Source organism: Pipistrellus kuhlii, unplaced genomic scaffold (assembly GCF_014108245.1).
Source record: "Pipistrellus kuhlii isolate mPipKuh1 unplaced genomic scaffold, mPipKuh1.p scaffold_m20_p_23, whole genome shotgun sequence".
NCBI lineage: Eukaryota > Metazoa > Chordata > Mammalia > Chiroptera > Vespertilionidae > Pipistrellus > Pipistrellus kuhlii.
Genome location: NW_023425522.1, coordinates 2,287,800 through 2,309,742, shown reverse-complemented (window position 1 = coordinate 2,309,742; position 21,943 = coordinate 2,287,800). Strand labels below are relative to the sequence as shown.

At 41.8% G+C, this 21,943-nt stretch overlaps 1 protein-coding gene across 6 annotated transcripts in view; it reads right to left on the bottom strand.

Annotated features, from left to right (window-relative positions):
- The window catches only part of FBXW10B (F-box and WD repeat domain containing 10B), a 37,650-nt gene extending 18,548 nt beyond the window's left edge, over nucleotides 1–19,102 (bottom strand). For 2 of the 6 annotated variants that reach the window (XM_036452166.2, XM_045586514.1), the window contains exons 1-8: nucleotides 18,441–19,102; nucleotides 15,595–15,753; nucleotides 12,364–12,564; nucleotides 12,140–12,267; nucleotides 11,059–11,181; nucleotides 7,558–7,667; nucleotides 5,747–5,947; nucleotides 2,923–3,044 (exon numbers count right to left, since the gene is read on the bottom strand). In XM_036452166.2, the coding sequence (XP_036308059.1) occupies nucleotides 2,923–3,044; nucleotides 5,747–5,947; nucleotides 7,558–7,667; nucleotides 11,059–11,181; nucleotides 12,140–12,267; nucleotides 12,364–12,564; nucleotides 15,595–15,753; nucleotides 18,441–18,939 (1,543 nt within the window). In that variant the 5' untranslated portion in view covers nucleotides 18,940–19,102. The remainder of the gene's footprint in view (nucleotides 1–2,922; nucleotides 3,045–5,746; nucleotides 5,948–7,557; nucleotides 7,668–11,058; nucleotides 11,182–12,139; nucleotides 12,268–12,363; nucleotides 12,565–15,594; nucleotides 15,754–18,440) is intronic. The other 4 variants (XM_036452164.2, XM_036452165.2, XM_045586516.1 and 1 more) reach the window with 3 other exon arrangements.
- Between the last annotated feature and the right edge of the window lie 2,841 nt (nucleotides 19,103–21,943).

Sequence of the window (21,943 nt, the reverse complement as noted above, 5' to 3'; positions counted from 1 at the left end):
GAGCCAAACCGGTTTCAGCTAATTTCTCCATTTTAAAGTACTTAACTGCATCTGCAAAGTCCCTTTGGCCATACAAAGTTACATAGTCATAGATTCTGGAAATTAAGACATGAATATCTTTGGTTGGCCATTATTCTGCCCACCACACTCAACATGTCCAAAATTGAAGCCATTACCGCTTCCTCCATTCCTCACCCTTCCCTATTGTTGCCAGGAGATTGGGTAGGTTGCAATTCCCTGTCATAGTGGAGGTGGGGTTCTTAACAATATCTTTAGTAAGGAGTTTTCTAAGACTCACATGGGAGAAAGGGTGGCTTTTGTTGGCATGGAATTATATTTATTGGGTTGCACAGTCCCATGTCTCTTAACCCAGACCTGGAAAATACGTAGCTGGTCCTCCAGCAGAACCCACAGCAGGTTCAGTGTCCAGAGTTTTTGTTCCATGGTGGAGCTGGGTCTGATATAGTATTAGGCTACCATTAGTCCATTAGTCCATTGTGTGGGTGCCACATGACCATGGGCCACATGAATTCCAGGGAGTGTACCCCCAGCCATAGTAGTTCCAGAGCACAAGAGCCAAGAGAGAACTCCCTTGGTTCTGGAGTTAAGTGTCTCAGATTTCACACCCTTCTGTCCACTGACTGGCTCCCAGTTGTGACTGACAGATAAGCATCTTCCCAAATCATTCAACCTTACTGGGCATGCACCTATTGTCCAGTCCCTTCAACCCACTGATCTATAGGAACAGACTTAGGGAATGTTAAACTGTAGCTTTTTGGCAAAGCTGTATAAATAGCATGCCTATATTATTTAGTCTCCCCTTTATTATATTTCTGTTAATTAATAACCGATTGTTATAATGGTATCACTGCTATTCCCCTGTAGTTCCTATTTACAGCACTGGCACTTCTATAGCCCCGATGGCCTGAGTTGAAAAGTGTGGCCCCATTATTTGCGCTTCTGTCTTTCTCACTTTTCATATCCAATTGGTGGTAAAGCCCTGCCAATTCCCCCTTTAGAAATCTCCCTTCAGAGAATCTCTGCCATTTAATGTAAACTCACACCTTCTGAGTTTCTTCACTTGCCTGCTCTCCAATCATATAAAAACACCACAGTCTCTAAACTGAGTAGTGTCTCACTTTGTCCCCTATCTCCACATGGTCACTGTCCTCCAGATTCTTCTTCCACACTATCACTAGAGTTATCTTTCTCAAAAGCATACTTACACTAATAAAAGAGAAACATGCAAATTGGCCCACCAGCCAATCAGGAGGGAATATGCAAATTAGAAGGACAAAGATGGCAGCTGCCCAGCTGTTCCAGATGCTAAGTGGCCGGTGGGGCAGGATGCCTGCTATGAGAGGAAGGGCAGGGGGCAAAGGGATCTACAGGAGCGGCACTCTGGTGCAGCAAAAACGAAGACTTCAGACTCTGGAGTCTGCAGCGAAGACCAAAATGTCAGACTCCAGCCAGAGTGTGCAATGAAGACCAAGATGTCAGACTCAGCCAGGGTGTACAGAAGACCAAGATGGCAGACTCTGGCCAGAGTCTGCAGCAAAGACGAAGATAGCAGACTCCGATTGAAGTCTGCAGTGAAGACGAAGGCGGCGGACTCTGGCTGGAGCCTGCAGCAAAGACGAGGAAGGCAGACTCCAGCTGGAGCTGGGTCCCAGGTTCTGGAGGAAAACTGGTGCTAGAAGCCAAGGGAAGAAAGGCCTTGCAACAGGCCTCTAGTTTGATCATGTCAGTCCTCAGCTTAAGATGCATTTATACTAGTAGCTTCCTATGTCCTATAGGATAAGGTTCATTTTCCTTCCACGATGCAGAAGGCCCTCGATAATCTGGCCATAAACAAATTCTCTTTACACCACACCCAGCCATACCAGCAAGGGGAAATTTCCTGAACACACCATTTTCTTCAACCTTCTATGGATTTGCCTGTGCTGTTCCTTCTACTTGGATTGTCCTCTACTCTCTCTCAGGAACTAAATAGTATCCTGTCTGTGCTGTTTTCCCTCCTGCTCTTAGTTCTATGGTCCCACAGAACTCTGCATGTTGGTTTGGAGCATATAATTTAGTCAGACACTCTACCACTCAGCAGTTTTAATTTAGGGAAAATTGTTTTTCTCTCTGAGTTTGGATCTTTCATCTGTATCCACCACATAGTATTCTTATGGGGATTAAATAAGATAATATATATAAAGCATCTAACACAGTCAAAAAGTTAGTACTCAATAAGTGGCAGTTGTTATATTAGTCACATATTTTATTATATTCCCCATCATATATTTATATATCTATTTTCATTAAGAAATGACAAGCCTCTGAAGGAAATAAAAGGCTGTATTGAAAGAGCCATTTCATTCTCATTTTATTTCCTTAACTAAAGGCCTGGTGCATGAAAATTTGTGCATTCAGGGGGTCCCTCAGCCTGGCCTGTGCCGTCTCTCACAGTCCAGGAGCTCAGGGGATGTCCAACTGTGGCTTAGGCCTACTCCCCCAGGGAGTGGGCCTAAGCCACAGTTGGAGATCCTTAGCACTACCAAGGAGGCAGGAGAGGCTCCCACCACTGCACTCACAGCCTTCAGCCCAGCTTGTAGCTGAATGGAGTTCCTCCTGTGGAAGCACACTGACCACCAGAAGGCAGCTCCTGCGTTGAGCATTTGCCCCCTGGTCAGTGTTGGTCTTTTCTTGTTCAGCTGTTAGGGTCAATTTGCATATTACCCTTTTATTATACAGGATAGCTCACACAGTATCTAGCATATTGTACAGATTTAACCAACAATTGTCAAAGAAATGGATCAATAGGTATATAGATGGGTGGGTGGATAAAAAAAAAAGTGGATGCCTGTAGAAATGAGCAAAATATGTATTTTGGCAACCTATGGATTTGGGGAAACTTCTTAGAAAGTTTCTTCTCACCTTTCACCTGGCAATCTTTTGCTCCAGACACTAGTGTATTCTTATATAAATCGATGCAAGTGATTGTCCCCTGGTGGCCGGTGAAGATTCGTATGCAAGTCCCACTTCTCAGATCCCAGTATCTGCAGGAATTAGGCCAAAAAAATGTTTTTCAGATTTTCGAAAGACCCAAGGGTTTATATGGCATAGTGTTCCTGTAGATAAAAAATTAGTTGTAAGGCAGAAAAGTTTCCTGGTCAAACTCAGAGTCCTGGAATTTAATCTCAGTTATAGTACCTACTAGATGTGACTTTGAGAGAGTTACTTAATTTCTGTGTAAGCTTCTTTTCCTGATTGATGAAATGGAAATGATAATATTAATAGTTACCACATAGGATTTTTGCGAAGATTAAATACATGAATGGAGTGATTGTCAACCCAGGGTGATCTCCCTCCCCTGCAGGCAAGGATTTATTGAAAAACTGGCCTGGCCAGGACTGCCGCAGGAACACCACACGCAAGTGGGCCCCACACAACCGCACTGATCCAGGAACACACATACTTTTAAAATTATTAAGAAACATTAACAAAGTTGCTAGATACAAAATCAAACTACAAAATTTTTTTTATCATTTCTCCATACCAGTAATAATCAATTTAAAATATAAATGAAAATGAAGTACTATTTACAATAGCAACATTATAAATTCTTAGTTATGAAATAAAAAGCTTCTGCATAGCAAAAGAAACCATCAACAAAATGAAAAGGGAGCCCACTTTTTCTATGGGAGAATATATTTGCTAATGATACATCTGATAGGAGGTTCATTTCCAAAATATATAAACAGCATATATAACTCAACAACAGAAAGACAAACAATCTAATTAAAACATGGGCAAAGGACCTGAATAAATACTTCTCAAAAGAGGAAATAAAGATCGTCAATAGACATAAAAAAATGCTCATTAATCATCAAAGAAATGCAAATTAAAACTACAATGAGGTATCAAATCACACTTACCAGTAAGGTTACTACCAATAAATCAACTAACTATTCTGGCAATGATAGGGGAAAAGGGAACCCTAGTACACTGCTGGTGGGAATGCAGATTGGTACAGCCACTGTGGAAAACAGTATGGAGTTTCCTTAAACAATTAAATATTGAACTGCGCTATGATCTAGAGGTCCCACTTCTGGGAATACATCCCAAGAGACCTAAAACACCAATCAGAAAGAATATATGCACCCCTAGGTTCATTGCAGCATTAACAATAGCTAAGATTTGGAAATACCCCAAGTGCCCATCAGTAGATGAGTGGATAAAAAAGCCATAGTACATTTATACAATGGAATACTATATAGCTATAAAAAGAAGGAACTCTTACTCTTCGTGACAGCGTGGATGGACCTAGAGATTACACCAAGTGAAATAAGCCAGGCAAAGAAAAACAAATATCACATGATTTCACTTATATGTGGAACCTAATGAACAAAATGATCTGGCAAACAGAAGGCCTGGCTACATTGAACAGACTGACAGATATCAGAGGAGAGTCGGGTGGGGAGCATTGGAAGAGATCAACCAAGGAACATATATGCATAGCCCATATACACAGACAATAGTGTGAGGATTGCCTGAGGTGGTGTGGCAGCTGGGGGGATGGGTGCAAAGTGGGGGGAAATGGAGTACACCTGCAATACTGTCAAAAGTAAAGATAAGGAATTCATGCACTTCAGCTAACAATACTGTGCCATATATTCAAAGTTACTAAGAGAGATCTTAAAATTCTCATCATAACAACAATAACAAAAACTGTAACTATGTGTGGTGATGGGTTTGTTTATACCTAAAACAGAAATGTTATATTACAATTATATACCCCCAATAAAAAAAATTTTCTAAAAACTCATATATACAGACACCAGGGAACAAATCCAAGAACACATATGGCAACACTCCTTGAAAGAATAGAAAACCTAGAAACAATCAAAATATCCATTAACAACAGAATAAATAAATGAGTTAAGATATATTCATTCAATAAAACACTATATCTCAGTAAAAATACGTTAATTACTGCTGCCTACATCATATGGATGAATCTCAAAATCATAGTTCAGTACAAGAAATCAAATATGGATGAATTTTTAAAACAATTCCATTTATGTTAAGTTAAAAAATGGACCAAAGTAATAAATATATTTGGAGATATATATAGGTTGCATAACTATAAATAAATCAATAAAAATACTAGGGAATAATTAGTATAAAATTTAGAATAACATTACCTCTGGTTGGGAAGAAGAAAAAAGCAAAAGGGAAAGGCACATAATAGGATTTGGAGACTGACAACGTTTTATTTCTTGGCCTAAGTAATGAGTACAATGGTCCTTTTATAATTCTTAAAAAAAAAAAAATATATATATATATATATATATATATATATATATATATCCATATATATAATTTTACTTCCATACCCTATTTCATACCCACAAAAAATACTTTGCCCTGAAGGAATCTATGAAAAGAAATATAAATTGGTTCTTCATCTAGGATGCTAAAAAAATACTTTCTGATTCACAGTCTTCAACTAGAAAATACTAGTAGATCTGATCATTGTTATAAGCCTATCTCATCCAAAGTTTAAACAAATACAAGTTTTTGGTTTTTACCTTGCTAAAAAAGCAAAATGCTGTGGGCTATTCTAGAAGTTAGTATTTTTTTTAGGATAACTTATCAATAACTACAAAAAGGAAAAAAAATATATGTACTTCTTTGTTCCACAAACTGGACTTAGGTCCTAGGTTGGTGAGGAACCACAACTCCTTGGCCCACTCACCTAATACTCAGGTCATAGCTCCCGCTCAGGAGAAAGTTTTCCGCCTCACACAAGAAGAGGGCACGGATACTTCCAGTGTGGCCTCGGAATTGGACGGGGATCTCCTTTGCTCGTAAGACATCCAGAAGCTGGATCTTCCGATTGGATGACACAGCTACCACATCTCCCCCAGAATAGTGGATGATTCTATTTCTGTCCCACCTGGGTTGCCAGGAAAAAGGATGATCCATGAAAAGAGAGTTAGTGTCCAGCCTGGAACTCACTAGCATGGTGATTTCACCTGCAAGTATATGAAAAGTCAAGGCCTTCCAATAAGGACAGTAGCAGAGATAGAGGCCTAGTATTAATGGGCCCTGATATATCACTACCTCATAGCATAACAAAAAATCCATTTTGGGTAAAATTAAAACCTAAAGACAAGGGGCAAAATCTAAAAAATAAAAATAAAAAAATTGTTAATTAATGTATGATAAATCCCCAAAAGAGAGAATAGGAGAATAGAGTATGCAGTGTTTCCCAAACTTATTTAACCACAGAAACCTTTTTCATGGAAAACCTCAGAGGAACACAGTAGGGAAGCCCTATACCCACTGCATATACCACTATTTCTTTTTTTCTTTTTTTAATTTTTCTTAACCAATATCCATGAGCATCTATTAAGTTCCAAGTCCTGAGCTAATAGGAGCCATGAGGAATGCAAAAATGAGTAAGATATGGACCTTGACTTCAATGAGCTTGTAGTCTGATAAAACAAGTTGAATTGAATTAATTTTTCAGCCATAATATTATTAACAAATAGATAAAATGTGATCAGGATGACCAAATAATTATTATCCAAATATTTTTTATTGTGAAAGGGGACACTTTCACAATAAAAAGTATTATTAATTACTCCAGGATCACAGAGTAAAGTGGGATTGCTTCAGTAAAAAGGAATGTATGGTCACTCTAAATATGAGAAGTAATTTTGTCCTCATTGCATTTGTCATTCCTTGAGCCCAACCAGTCATCATCTTTTCTAAAGAGTACCTATCACCATACCACTCATAAAAAGTCAACTTTGCATGTCTCCTATGTGCTCTGTCTTTCCCTTAAGGACTGGTCAATATGCAATTCGTTACTATGGCTCACAGCCAAAAATAAAATAGATATGGCCTTCACAAAACCTTGCGAAAGAAGAGTGAAATCCTAGGCCTAAAGAATGGCAGAAAGTTGACTGTTAAAGGGTCTTATAGCATATCTACATGATGTCACACTATATAGTTATCATAAATACTATTTTCATATTTAACATGGAAAGATACCCACAGTATTTTGCTGGAGTGGGTTACAGAAATATATATAGCATAACTCACTTCTATTTAAAAATATATATTTATGCATGCAAAAAAAATTCTAGAATAGACACCAATATCAATGGTGTTATCTCTAGAACACAAAATTATAAGAGATCTTTGCTTTTCTCTATACGTTTTCTGGCATTTGGGGATATTTCCCCCACACACACACTAAGCATATTTTACTTCTGATATTAGAATAAAACAATAAAATATTTCAAAAAGAAAAATTTGATGCATGTAAGTTGTACATGTTTATTGGTCAGTATATCCAAAATTTATAAAGGGAAAATATCCCCCACTCACTGCTGATAATAGTGCAAAAAAAAGCAAGCACCTATTCTCATGTGAATTTAGAGCCTGAGGTGAGGAAGGATTGCCTTTCCAAGTGAACCAGGGTCATGGGAATCCTAAGATGCCAGTGTGGGCAATTCAAAGATCTCTGAAGACCTATATTCAGATCCTAGTACCTACGTGTCAGAAAGAATGTGGATGTTGTAAGACCCACAGAAGACATTTCTCTCCTCCATCTGGATCTGCTGGGTTTCCTGGTTCTGGTATGCCATCCACAAGTTGTTGTCATTCTAACAAGGGAACACTTGGAGTCAAAATACAGTGTCAACTTTACCCCTAAAGTCTCCCCCTGCAAGGATACAAGGGCCCTCTTCAGGCTGTGGCTGTTGCTATGTGGTCATGGGGAAGGGCCAAGGTGCAGGCAGAAAGGTAATCTGTAAGTGAGAAAATATTGAGTCCAAGGTCCTAATTTTTCTCCCATTTCTTTATGTTTCATATGCATTTGATTCCATGAACTTTCAATATTGCTGGTGCTCAACTTTTTAAAAAGTGAGCTTACAAAGGGTATATTCACAGATAAAGGCACAGGTCCCTTTTGACCAGCCATTGCATGCAGTAGGGTTTCACATTTATATTACATATATTTGATAATACAAAGTATATTCATGGGAACTGCAATATATGAAATTACTCTATAAGTTCACACTTCAAAGTTTTCATACATCTACAATCTTAATTTCTCCTTACCGCTGCCTCGCAAAGTACATCTTTCACCCTACAAAGTGTTCTCATCATTTTATAGATGAGGTATCTGAGCCTCAGAGAAGAGAAATCAATATATGAAACCTCAGCAGAGGTGCTTGCTTTCCCTTTCCCTCCCTCCTTCTCTCCCTCCCTCCTTCCCTCCCTCCCTCTTTTCTTCCCTTCTCCTCCTGTCTTCCCTATTATTTTTCTCCCTCCCTTAATCAAATACTTCCTGAGCAGCTATAGCCTTTTAGGCACGCTGAATTCTGGCACAGATGACTCAACTGCACTCCTAGTTCCATTCTTCTTTCCAGCCATACTCTTCCCTCTCCAAAAGCAGAAAATAATACACAACCAGGCAACCAAACACAGAGTGAGTTTGTCATGAAAGCAAAGAAGACCAAACCATCGTATTTGCATCTGGAAGACCTTATAGGGACATCTCTTCCTAAGTCTCCTTCTAAACCTTAGGCATCTTCATGCCTGTAGGTTCTTCCTTAGAATGGTTGCTTTCCTCAGCTTACTCTCCTTTAAATATATATATATATATATACTTTATTGCTTTTTTATAGAGAGGAAGAAAGAGGAATAGAGAGTTAGAAACATTGATGAGAGAGAAACATGGATCAGCTGCCTCATGCACACCTCCTATAGGGGATGTGCCAGCAACCAAGGTACATGCCCTTGACCAGAATCAAACTTGGGACTTTCAGTCTACAGGCTGATGCTCTATCCACTGAGCCAAACCGGTTAGGGCAGCTTACTCTCCTTCTGAAATTTAACCTAGTGATATCCACACACAAGTCTCTCCTCAGAAGAATCTATCAAACGGCCTCCCCTCCAGAGGGCCAGTTCGGAGTCCAAGCAGCTCTGCTACCTGCCTTGAATTAAATGAGGCTTTCCTGGCTTCTCACAGTCATGCTGGAATTCCTTGGCTCTTGCCCATCAATTAAGTTTGGAGCACTTAGAATCTACATGGAGTAGATTGGGAGGAATAAGACCTGAGTCATTGGGAGGAATAAGACCTGAGTTCAAATTCCAGCTTGCCACTGACCAGCTATGGGAGCTTGGGCAAGTTTTCCAGCAACATGGCCTTCATTTACACCTCCAGAAACTGGGAGCAGTGACCTAACTGGGAGCAATACCTGACCTAAGATGAATATCAAGTATATAATGTGTACAAAGCCTAGGCACCATGCCTGGCACACTGAGCTCAGTACCCATTGCAATCAGCACCTTTCAGCAGTACTCACCCTCCACCTTTTCCTAGCAGACCCCTTAACTGTTTTGTCTCACTGCTTCACATGTCCTCATTTGGCCTCATATTATCTCTCTGTTCCTAAATTATACATTTCTAAAATATTACACCCTGCCTGGGTGGTTCTTTTTTGTCAGGCACTTATAGCTTTTTCACCTAAGGAAGAAGCATGTTCTTTTCACTATACCCAACAGCAGGTCAGCATTTCACTTATATTTGTCTCTATTATTCTGCTGGTTAGAATCCTGAAACTCTCTGTGCTTCAGTTTCTTTATCTATAGAATGAGTGAATGGACCAACTCAAAGATTTAAAAAATTGCAAGTCAAATGAGGTTAAAAAAAAAAAAGTGTATTTACCTTGGCCCATATTTTTTTAAGTGCTTTTAATTGGTTGCCAGCATTTAAAAAAGCAAAGAATGGTCAAAGCCGGTTTGGCTCAGAGGTAGAGTATTGGTCTGCGGACTGAAAAGTCCAGGTTCAATTCTGGTCAAGGGCATGTACATTGGTTGCGGGCACATCCCTGGTAGGAGGTGTGCAAGAGGCAGCTGTCGATGTTTCTCTCTCATCGACATTTCTAGCTCTCTATCTCTCTCCCTTCCTCTCTGTAAAAAATCAATAAAATATATTTTAAAAAAATAAAAATAAATAAAAAAGCAAAGACTGTCACATGATAATTTAGGTTTCTAATTTCTCTCAAAAGTTCAGGTGGTCTAGGAGGTTGATCTTCACAGTCTTCCATGGCAATAATTAGCTCTAGCTGAGAAGCAACAGGCCCCTTCAGATGTAAAGTGAACCCTCTAATCCACCACTGTTTCACTGTTCTTTACTACTTATACCACTGCCTCCCTTATTCATGAGACCTGTCTGGCCTCTACATTCATGAACTAGATGGTCTCTCTGGACACTTCTATTCATCATTTTCAATGCAGTTTTCTTATTGGAAACTACAGTCTGATCACCCCTCAATAAATATTCTTTTAGGACCCATTGAATAGTTTCAAAATAGAAGGCTCTTGAGAAAAGAGGAGGAAGCAGTAATCTAATGAATGGTTTTAGGAATGAACCATGCCTGGATAGGCAGAACATAGAGTTCAGGGTCATCCATCTGCTCTTCATTATTGCCTAAGATTTTGGTAGGGAGATCTATGGTTAAGTAACTTTCCCCTTCTATCCTAGAATCAGAATGAACCTGGACATGAAAAGTGAGAAAGTTTAATTCATTCTGGATCCTGGACATTCTGGACTGGCCCTCCTGTTCTCATTCCAGAGCCACAGACTTCTGCAGCCTCTAGATGCCTGGATAAATGGGTGTGGAGGAAAATCCCAGCTATAACTGGCATTGCACCTGGCTCTGAGCTCTGCACCAAATGACTTGGTGCTGGGACATAGCAATGAGATTTAAAGTAAGGACAAATCCTGAGACAACAACCAAATCAATCCATTTGTTTAACACCTGAGGTATTTCAGGGTTAAAAAAAAGGAAGTAACTTAAGCTGAAGGACACATGACACAGAATTCTGGTCATGAATATCACTTCCAATATCCTATATCCATATGCTTTATCCTATATCCTCCCATTCTCTATACCCTATGTAAGGACTGAGCCTGGACTTCAGCTTTCATTGGCCAATAAGAGATGATTTTCACAGTTATTTGCCCCCGATGCCATCAGAACCCACCTTTGTTTTCAGTTTCCATTTCTGATTTTTCACACGTATGCGCTTTATATCATCTGTCATTTTAGGAACTGGGACGAAAACCTTACAGGCATAGGTGGGATCTATTCCCTTTGTGTAGGAACCCTGGGGGAAAAACAGAAAATGGCTACTTTTGATTCCTTTCTCTGAGAGAAGGGAAAAACTAGTGCTTGGCAAGATTCGAAACAAGGATGAGCTCTAACTCAGGAAGTTCTGAGCCTGGCTAGTTAGGCAAAAGGGTGTGTAGACTGGCTTAAAGAGGATAATACTAAAGATTTGGAATGATACCAGAAAGAGGGGTCAGTCATCCCCAGTTTTCCAGGATGACCTGTTTCTTCTCCTCTTCTCTCATCTGTCTGCTGGGAAAAATTCTAGCTCCCAAGAATCCTTGATTTGAATTAGGTTTCAGGTAAGAAACAGAAGTAAAAGTGCCAGAGAAAATTGCATTTTAACCTACAAATAGACTTTGTGGCCTTGCAGACATCTGTGTACTGTGTTAGGCTGACCTAGAAACATACACATGACTTCCTGATGGCCTAAGCCACAATGCAGCTCTAGGGGCCAGCGGTCAGGGGTTGGGGCAGAGGTGGGTGGTGAGTCCCTACTTCATATGATTTCCCAAGGCTCTGCCTTTCTCTTCCCGATAGGTTTCTACCTATTGTCCCTGCTCAACACACTCACAATGGTATAGATTAGGGGTGTCAAACTCAATCAGAGAAGGGGCCAAAATCTAAAATCCAGCCTAAATCGCGGGCCGAATGGTTTGCTGAACAGTCATAAACTGTCATTGTGAGGGAAACGCAGCGGAGTGCAGTGATGACAGCGCGGTGCGGGCCACATTGCAAGGCCTGGCGGGACGGATTTGGCCCGCGGGCCTTGTGTTTGACACATGTGGTATAGATTAATGGGGAGTCCACACAGAAAGGAAGTGAAGCCTATGAAGCAGCAAAATGGAGAAGGAGGCCATTCAAAGGGTTTGCTGCGTGGGCTGAAAGGCTCCAGTCTCTCAGCCTCCACAAGGAAGTGAGGCCAGTCTGCAGACTGCCCCTCCAGACAGGAGTACCTGCAGTAAGGCGATCTGGTTGTGAATGAACGCATGCATCGAGTAGTCCTTCTTGACTTTCTTTGCCAGTACAGCCCAATGCTGGCTCACAGAGGCACATCTGCTCAGGGTGTTTTTATCGAGCATACCTGTGGGGAGGTGGGGAAGGTAGATAAACCTGGGATCCTTTAAACTGGATTACAAGAGGAAGACTCTTGAGAAATCACCAATACATCTCAGCATACTTAGGATATACTTGGAGAGATGGATGGGCAGTTGACGGATGAAGTCCCGGTATTTGCAGGCTCCAGAAGACAAGTCCCTGACAACATCCTGGTCAACCAACAGATTGGATGGGATGTACCCTGCCTTGAGCATGTGTGCTTTTTTGGAATATAGCTTATTCATCTCAGAAATGCACTGGAGCGAATTCGTCCATTGTCCCTCTAGAACCAAGACAGAGAAAGGAACATGGTTTGTCTCTTGTATAACTCCAGGCCAGAATGCATCAGAGTCTGCCCTTAGACTACTGGAGTTTTGTCATTTCTTATGCAAAAATGAAATTAGAAGCTCCCTAACCAAGTATGTAAGTACTTTCCAAACTTCCCAATTCAAGGAGATGTCTGTAGTTTCAAAGTCTACCCTGCTCAGGAATGGCATCTGGAATTTCCTTCAAATTAAGGAAGCACTGTAAACAATTTTAAAAGAGGGGAATGATGAAATAAATTGGTAAGATGTTGATAATTATTGAATTTAGGTGATGGTTTTGTGAATGGTTATTATACTACTAGAGGCCCAGTGCATGAATTCATGCATGGGTGGGGTCTGGCCAGCTTAGCTCCAATCATCGGATTGAGACTAGGCCTGTTGGGAGGAGGTTAGTCAGCCAGCCCATCAAGCAGGAGGTTAGTCAGCCAGCCCACCAAGATTGGGGCTCAATCAGGGCTGAGCTGGCTGGGGGGAGGGAGGAAGGCAACTGGCTGGTGGACCCCACCTTCAAATGGGGTAGGGAAGACCAATCAGGGGTCAGTTGCCAGAGGAGGGGCTGTAGGAGGTTGGCCAGCCAACCCCACCCCTGATTGGTGTGGAGGGCTGATGATCATGGACAGAACTGGCTATGGGGAGGGCCATGGGCCCATCAGGGTGGTAGGGGCTGATTTGGGGTGGGGCTAGCCATGGGGAGGGGCTGTGGGCAGTGGGCTGGCCAACCCTGCCCCCAGATTGGGGTAGGAGGACTGATCTGGGGTGAGGCCAGGTAGGGAAGGGACTGCAGGAAGTTGGCTGGCTGGCCTCACCCTCTATTGGAGTAGGGAGGCTGATTTGGGGCAGGACTAACTAGGGAGAAGGGATGCAGGCCAATTGGGATGGGGTAGGCCCATCGAGGGCAAGGGTGGCAGGGAGGGAAGAGCTGTGGAGCGTTGGCCAGCTGACCCACCCTCAATCGGGGTGGGAGAGGCTGATCAGAGATTGGGTGGCCAGCAGGGGGAGTGGTTGCGAAAGGTTGGCCACCAGCCTCACCCCCAATCAGGCCAGTTCACTGGCCACAGTGGGCATCATAGCAACCAGTCATTTAGGTCATTATGGCATTCTGGTCACTGGCATATATATATTAGAGGACCAGTGCATGAAATTCATGTATGGGGGTGGGGTTGTCCCTCAGCCAAGCCTGCACCCTCTCCAATATAAGATCCCTCTCACAATCCAGAACTTCTGGCTCCCAAATGCTCGCATGCCTGCCTTTCTAATTTCTCCTAACCGCTTATGACTGCCAGCCTAATCACCCCTAACCACTCCCCTGCCAGCCTGATTGATGTCTAATTGCTCCCCTGCCAGCCTGTTTGCCCCTAACTGCCCTCCTCTGTATGCCTGGTCACCCTTAATTGCCTTCCCCTGAAGGCCTGGTCCCCCCAACTGTTCTCCCCTGCAGGCCTGGGTCCCTCCCAAATGCCCTTCCCTGCAAGCCTGGTAACCCCCAACTTCCCTCCTCTGTCGGCTTGGTTACCCCTAACTGCCCTCCCCTGAAGATTTGATCACCCCCAACTGCCCTCCCTTGCAGGCCTGATCCCTCCCAACTGCCTTCCCTTGCTGGCCATCTTGTGGTGGACATATGTGTCCACATGGAGGCAGGATCTTTGACCACATGGGGGTAGCCATCTTGTATGTTGGAGTGATGGTCAATCTCATATTACTCTTTTATTACATAGGATAGAGGCATGGTGCACAGGTGGGGGCTGGCTGGTTTGCCCTGAAGAATGTCCTGGATCATGGTGGGGGTCCCCTTGGGGTGTGGGTGGCCTGGGCAAGGGGCCTATGGTGGTTTGCAGATCGGCCACACAACCTGGTGACCCAAGCAGAGGCCCTGTTATCTGGGGTTTATTTTATCTTCTACAATTGAAACTTTTTAGCCTTAAGTGGAAACCTGGGCTGGCCAGGGTATGCAGAAAGCTTGGCTTCCTCGATCGTCATTGGGGACAACCCTTGCCTCCTGCTCTTTCCAGTTCCATGGCTGCCATCATTTCTGTTTAGATTTATTTATCTTCTATCACTGAAACTTTGTAGCCTTCAATGGAGGTCTAGGCCAGCAAGGGCAGAGTGAAAGCTTGGCTTCCTCCATCACTGGGGAAACTTAAGCCTCCCTCCTGTTCTCTGTGGCCATAGCCATTTTGGTTTGGTTTATTTGCATATTCACTCCTGATTGTCTGGTGGGTGTGGCTTGTAGATGTAGTAGAGTGATGGTTAATTTACATATTATACTTTTATTTGATAGAATAAAAACCTGCTCAGATTGGCCAGAGTTAGAGAGGCGGTCTATTAAAAAAAGAACTGGTGTTGCCTTGGAAGTAGGAGGTAGTCTTATACAGTGAATATAGGTCTAAACCTATGTTTTAACTGTAAAATTAGGAAGGTTGTCTTACACGCCAGAAAATATGGTATATAGATCCCATCTACTTTTGAAATTTTCTGGTTTAGAACCTATGTGTCATATTTCCTGTCATTGTTTCTTGTATATGTCTTGCTTTGATGTCCAGCTTAGAAAGGCCTTGAGGTCAGGGTTCAAATCGCCCACAGCTTCTATTTCCTATCAAGTAATCCAGTGCTAAAAAAACAGCCATTGCGTTTTTCAAAAAGAATGGTTGAATTCTAGGGGTGCCAACCGTGCCACAGGTCAGGGGCTAAACAAGGGACTTAGCCTGGGACAGAGAGAGGCTTCCAAAGAAGCTCTTGAGAGTTTCCTTTCTGATGTCTAATCTCAGGTAGCTCTCAGAGGCACCTTGCTGTAGATTTTTGAGTGATAATAACTGATTTTTATCCTTGCTTCTCCCCTTCCCAGAGATTCCAGCACAGCATAAGTGAAAAATGAAGGTTAATTCTCCAAATCTATCATTCCCAGATGCTATTGCCCTCGCAGCCCCTCCAACTCCTTTGGGGCTGCCCAATCTCATATCTATTGGCTTTCTCACTACAAACCAACTTACCAGTATGAGATGTTTCCCATTCAACATTTTTAAGCAAGCTTTTTCCCTCTGAATCTTTGGACAAAGGGAAGGATGTGCTCCTGACTCTTATAGTATCAAGCTGGAGGTTGTAGTATTTTTCAGGAAATAAAAGTATAAGACTGGGGTCTTGACCAAGTTCTGAAAAACAAAAGATCAAGACAAGGTTGTTCTTTAAGCAGGTGTGTGGAAGAATAATGGCAGTAAATTATTTAATTTCTACTTGCTTCTTTTAAATCTACATAAAATGGGCCAGGCCAATTATGTTGGTTTTCATTTGGGGTCTTTGAGTTTCTATGCAAATATCACAGAATTCCCCTACTTAGATTTTGCCAGCCTACCTACAATGCAAAATTTATCAGAGCTCTTTTACAGAGAGCATGAGAGTGCTGTGGGCAAGAGCTGGAAGAGGGACTGCTTTTCTGGAGCTCTAGCTGAATTTTCTTCAATGACATGAATAAGTATCCTTTAGTAAAAAAAATAATGATAATAATAATAACTTTTTAAGAAAGAAGTTCCCTAGGACCTTGGTCGGCAAATTGCAGCTCGCGAGCCACTTGTAGCTCTTTGGCCCCTTGAGTGAGGCTCTTTCACAAAAACACCATGGCCTGGGGGAGTCTATTTTGAAGAAGTGGTATTAGAAGAAGTTTAAGTTTTAAAAAGTTGTCTCTCAAAAGAAATTTCAATTGTTGTACTGTTGATATTTGTCTCTGTTGACTAATGAGTTTGCCGACCACTGCCCTAGGAGAAAGAGAAGGATGCACAACCTGTAATTGGGCTCGACCCTAATATAAGTAGCTAATTGCTGTGGAGGGTGATGAAAACCTTTGAGAGTAAACCACAGAGCAGTGTATGTGGGTGTATAAGCCAGGCCTGCTGTAGTCTGCCCTTCCTTGTGGTGAGGGGTAGCACTGCACAATGGGAGATGCTCAGGAAAGGAGTTCTGGTTTTCAACCCCCTTGCCTGGGTGATCCAGTTCCAATCTCTCAAGATTTCCTGATCTCTGGCTTACTTATCTATGAAATTCAGGAGCTGGACTAATTTTTTTCATCACTTCTTCCTTTCAGATTATCATTCTTTCACTTCCCTAATGCACCGAAGAAGCCAAGTGGCATAAATCGGGATCTAATCACCCATAGTTCATCTACCGTGTTTCCCCGAAAATAAGACATCCTCCAAAAATAAGACCTACTTACAGGTTTCCTTTTGAGTGAAATATAAGGCATCCCCCGAAAATAAGGCCACCCTAGACTAAACATGAGAGCTTTGGTCCACTGATTCTGAAAGAAATGGAGTCACAAGAAATTCACCAGGAAATTCAGAAATTGGATTGTATGATGGTGTTCCAGAAGATGATAACATGATTGTCATTGAATAAATGAGTAAATTCTTGATACTCTAGGATTCACAGTTTGTCTGGTTTGTGTTGACAACTACCGTATTACCGTACCGTATACAGGTAATAAATTTCCTTTATTTTCATTTAACAATAAATGTGTACCGTATTCTTCTTCATGGAAAAATAAGACATCCCCTGAAAATAAGACCTAGCGCATCTTTGGGAGCAAAAATTAATATAAGACACTGTCTTATTTTCGGGAAAACAGGGTAGCTTAAAAATCCTTTTGGATTCCACTCGTCTACAATTATAACTACAAATAAGTTCTCATGGACATTAGGAATTTCCATTATTCAAGACCTCACACTCTTGCCGAAACCAGTTTGGCTCAGTGGATAGAGCATCGTCCTGTGGACTGAAGGGTCCTGATTTCGATTCCGGTCAAGGGCATGTACCTTGGTTGCGAGCACATCCCTGATAGGGGGTGTGCAGGAGGCAGCTGATCGATGTTTCTCTGTCATTGATGTTTCTAACTCTCTATCCCTCTCCCTTCCTCTCTGTGGAAAATCAATAAAACATATTAAAAAAAAAAAAAAAGACCTCACTCTGAAACTCCTGCTAGCTCCCTTCCAGCCTGCTTTTATCTCCACTAAACCTGTGCTTCCCCACACTGGACCTTTCACTCCTGGACACCTGAGAAAACTACCTCTTGCCTTCTTTCTGGTTGTTTTTGCTTCCCCGATTGAGCTGGCCAAACATTTCTAAGATCTTCTCACCAACATACTAGATCAATGGCTCTCAAAGTGAAATCTCAACCAGCAACATCAGTATCAGCTAGGAACTTGTTAGAAATGCAATTTGTCCGACCTGCTGATTCAAGAGTTTTGAGGGAGCTCAGCCAGCTGTGACTTTATAAGTCCTACCCCAGATTCTAATACAAGTTAAATTTAAGAAGTGTGCTAGCCTTACTTAGCCCTTTCACTATCTCCAGCCTTGGATAAACTCCACTTCAAGGCTAGATTTTATGTGCAAGCAAGAAACATAATGCAATGAGTGAAAACATAAAGCTCTAGGTTTTGACCTGTTGGCCTGGTTTCTGCAGTGAAGGGTAAAGGACAAAACAATTCAATTGCTTCCCCTTCGCATCTTTCCCAAGGCCAGACCAATCTCTAGCTCATTGATTCAGGAATCACACCAGCCTCAAGTGATAGACACACAGACTAGCCATTTCTGTGCTGAAGGGAGGCAGAACCTGTTTTAAAGGCTTGGCAGTTAAAAGGTCCATACATCCTGCTGCATTTATCATTTAACTATTTTCTAGAAGGAAATTATGTTAAACACTTTCTCCTTTGGTAAATAGGATCTGGTGTCAGGGCAAAGGACTCTAATCTGCCTTCTGGAAAATCCCAATCTACCTAAGTTTGTCCTTTACCGACTTCAGGAACCTGACTTTCTGGGCCATCTGGTCTCTACCTGCAGCCTCATTTACCTAAAATGGTATCATGCTCCTTCTGAAACAGGACTCTGATGACGTTGGCAGCAATGAGCAGTAACTTGGGGCCGCACATCTGCAGCAGCAAGAGTGTGTAATTTGCTTTAGTCCGGTGGGTGCTGTTCCTAAACCAGCACAGTATCTCCTTCATATTCTGCTCTACTGTCTTATCCAGTATCTGGCTCACGGAGAACTTCATGATGTCCTCCTCCCGCTTGCTGAGGTCGACCCGGGACCTGTTATAGATGAAATCCTTCCCCTGTATGGTCTGAAGGAGAGTTAGGAAATAGTGTAACAAATATAAGCTATCTAACTGTCCCAGAATGCTCACTAGAAACCTCCTCTGAGCTATGTCACTGACCCTTCGGAACCACTCTTTGGTGGAGAAGATCTTCCTAGCCAAGATGCACGTTTCACACCTCTGACACACGGGCACAGTTTCATTCTCACAGCGAAAAAAGGGGACAGTCTTGAGCTTTGATTCCATGTTGTTCATGGTCCTGAGAGGACCAGCTCATTTTATCCTTGCCCGTGGTCAGCTCCACCGAACGGCAGAGGGACAGGAGAAGCTGATAAATATCCCAAATGACGCTTTTCTATTATAAGCATCTCCCAGAGAAAAAGCAAGCCTCTGAGATGGATGGAAAGCTTAGCTCTCCCAGAAACTGCCAGTAGAAGTCTGCCTGTTGGTACTGAACTCTAGGAAACATGGTTTTACCATAAATCTCCTAAACCTGGCACTGCTTTTGTGGAGGCAGTTGCTGTATATTCTGAAAGAGCTGGTCATCTCATTTCTAGAACAAGAACAGTGTTAGTCAAACTTAAATAATATACGAACAATTTTTTAAAGGGAGAAAATATTGGGTAGCCTGGTGTTGAGCTCCAATTGGTATTGTTATTAATGACTTTTAAATATTTGTGAATGTAAAATTAGATGTAACTTCTTATGATTATAGCTGTTTGATTAGAAGATGGCTATCCCAATGACCATGAATATATTTATACTCATTTTCTTAACTCATTATCAAAGTAAAAACACAAGTGTTTAATATAAATTTAAGTTACTTAGCTGCTTGAGAATGCTAACCAGAAACCTCTTTAAGGAAGTACTCAGTAGAAAAATTTTCACTGGGACAAAGAGTGTACTTGGGGACTTCCAACCTCAATCACATGCGAACCCATGTGTCTAGGAGGCAGCTTCGGAGGGAAAAGTGTGGGGTGTGGGCCAGACTCTTGAGTTTAGATCCCAAACCGCCTGCTTACTATTTCTGTGAACACAGGTACATTGCTTCATCCTCTCCGCTTCAGTTTCTGTAACTGGGAAATTGAGATAACACTTCCTACTACATACTAGTAAAGTCCTTGTGAGGATTAAATGAACTACTATACACAAAGTACTTAAGAGATTGTCTAGTACATAACTAGCCCCCAATGACTGCTAATTATTGTACCCTTGTTACCATAATTATTATTGTCATTGAGATCACTCTGCTGGCAGCCAGGCAATCAATGTTCACTAAGATGTTCATATGTGTGTATGTTCATACATTGAGATGCATGTAAAGAAATAATGTGACTATGGGTGCAGAAAAATGACATGAAAATAACTTACTTATTTCATGAGATCTTTACTTTTTAACTCTGGCTTATGATCTATTCAGGTGTGACAACTGGGGCCATTAAAGACAACATAAGGGTGCACATGGCCGTTAGAAAATTTTCAAAATAATTAATAAAGATGTACTGTTGCTAAGTTGGGAAAAATTGCTGTACTAGACTATTACCTAACATAGCTACCCAGCTTGTCCCTGCAGCCAAAATGACCTTGTAAATGTTGTAAGCCCAGAGAGAGACTTGAAAGCACACTGAGACCATTTTGCTTCAGACAAGACAAGGTTCAAAAACTGGTTCTGGTACTTAGGAACTACATGGTCTTCAGTAAGCTACCTGATGAAGATGGCAAAGATGAAAGCAGGTAATAAAAATTATAGCCACCTTCTGAATTAAAGCAAATGTGTGAGACCAGTCACTGCTACTGTTGTTGTTTTTATGGTTATTACTCCAGATTAAAGAGATTTGCAATGCCATAATAAGCACTTCCAGTCTAGAGATCTGGCAGTTAAAGATAGGCATTGGAAATCATTGCCAGAGGTGGTTTGCAATGGCAGTCCCATACAAGGGTCTGGTGGGGGCAAGAATCAAGCTGGGGAGGACAGCGCTAGTAGCTCAGCCTCTTCTATCTGAAGAGATATTTGAAAGGCAAAAGCAGATTAGTATATAGTAATCTATCAGGAAGGCCAGACAAAGGAGGATGGGAGGCCCAAAGCAGAGAATTGGGGATATATTGTCCCCAGAAGGACTACAAAGTAAAATTAAAAGTAGCTTGTTTTTGAAATCCAAATTAAGATTTTAATCTGTGAGGTTGATATACATGAAGCAGTTTTACTAACCCAACAGCCTTTACTCCATGCTCAGAGGCCCACCGTGGCCCGCAGAGACACTAGGTGGAATCCCAGAGGTGCGGCCTTAAACAAGTACCTCCAGCCTCACTGAGGCCAGTTTCCTTCCTGTGGATGACACATGATCCTCCCTACCCTGTAGAATGTAATGTGAGGGTTACATTCATCAAAGTAGGTGATCATGATACTTCTGCTGCCTATCCATTCCACTCACCACCCTAAAAGCACATGCACACACAGCCTCTCACCTGGCTCAGGAGTCATTTGGGATCTGATGGTAGAGTTTAGAAAATGGCCTTGGTGAAGGGCAGGACAAGATGACCAAATGGGATAAACCAAAGGGCTAACAGGCAACCTGGAAACTCAATGATTTCTCATGATGAAGAAATGGCTCGGTGATACCCAAAGGAGTGGGCAGGTAAACAGGTCTCAGCCAGAGTGAGACCCAGGTCATCGTTGACAGTATTACAAATGTCCCTCATTCCCTGCCCTCCCCCATTTGTCCATCTCCACCCAGCTCCTGCCACCCCTCCTCTTGTCTCCACCACTCTGTTGACTGTGTCCATTAGCTATATATATATCTTTTTTGGCTACTCTCTTCACCTTCTTTTACCCAGTTACCCCAATCCACTCCCTTCTAATATCTGTCAGTCTATTCCATGTATCCATGCCTCTGGTTCAATTTTGTTTGCCAGTTTATTTTATTTATTAGATCCTACATATAAATGATACCATGTGATACATCTTTCTCTGACTGGCTTTTTTGCTTAGCATATTACTCTCCAGCTCCAGTCATGCTGTCACAAAGGGTAAGAGTTCCTTCTATTTTTATAGTGTGTAGTATTGTGTAAATATACCCCAGTTTTTTTAGCCACTCATCTATTGATTAGCACTTGTGCTGTTTCTATAATATATCTTGGCTATTATAAATAATTATGCTATAAAATAGGGGTGCATATATTATTTATGATTGCTGTTTTGGGATTCTTGAAGTATAATTTCAGTAGTGGGACCTCTAGGTCAGAAGGCATTTCCATTTTT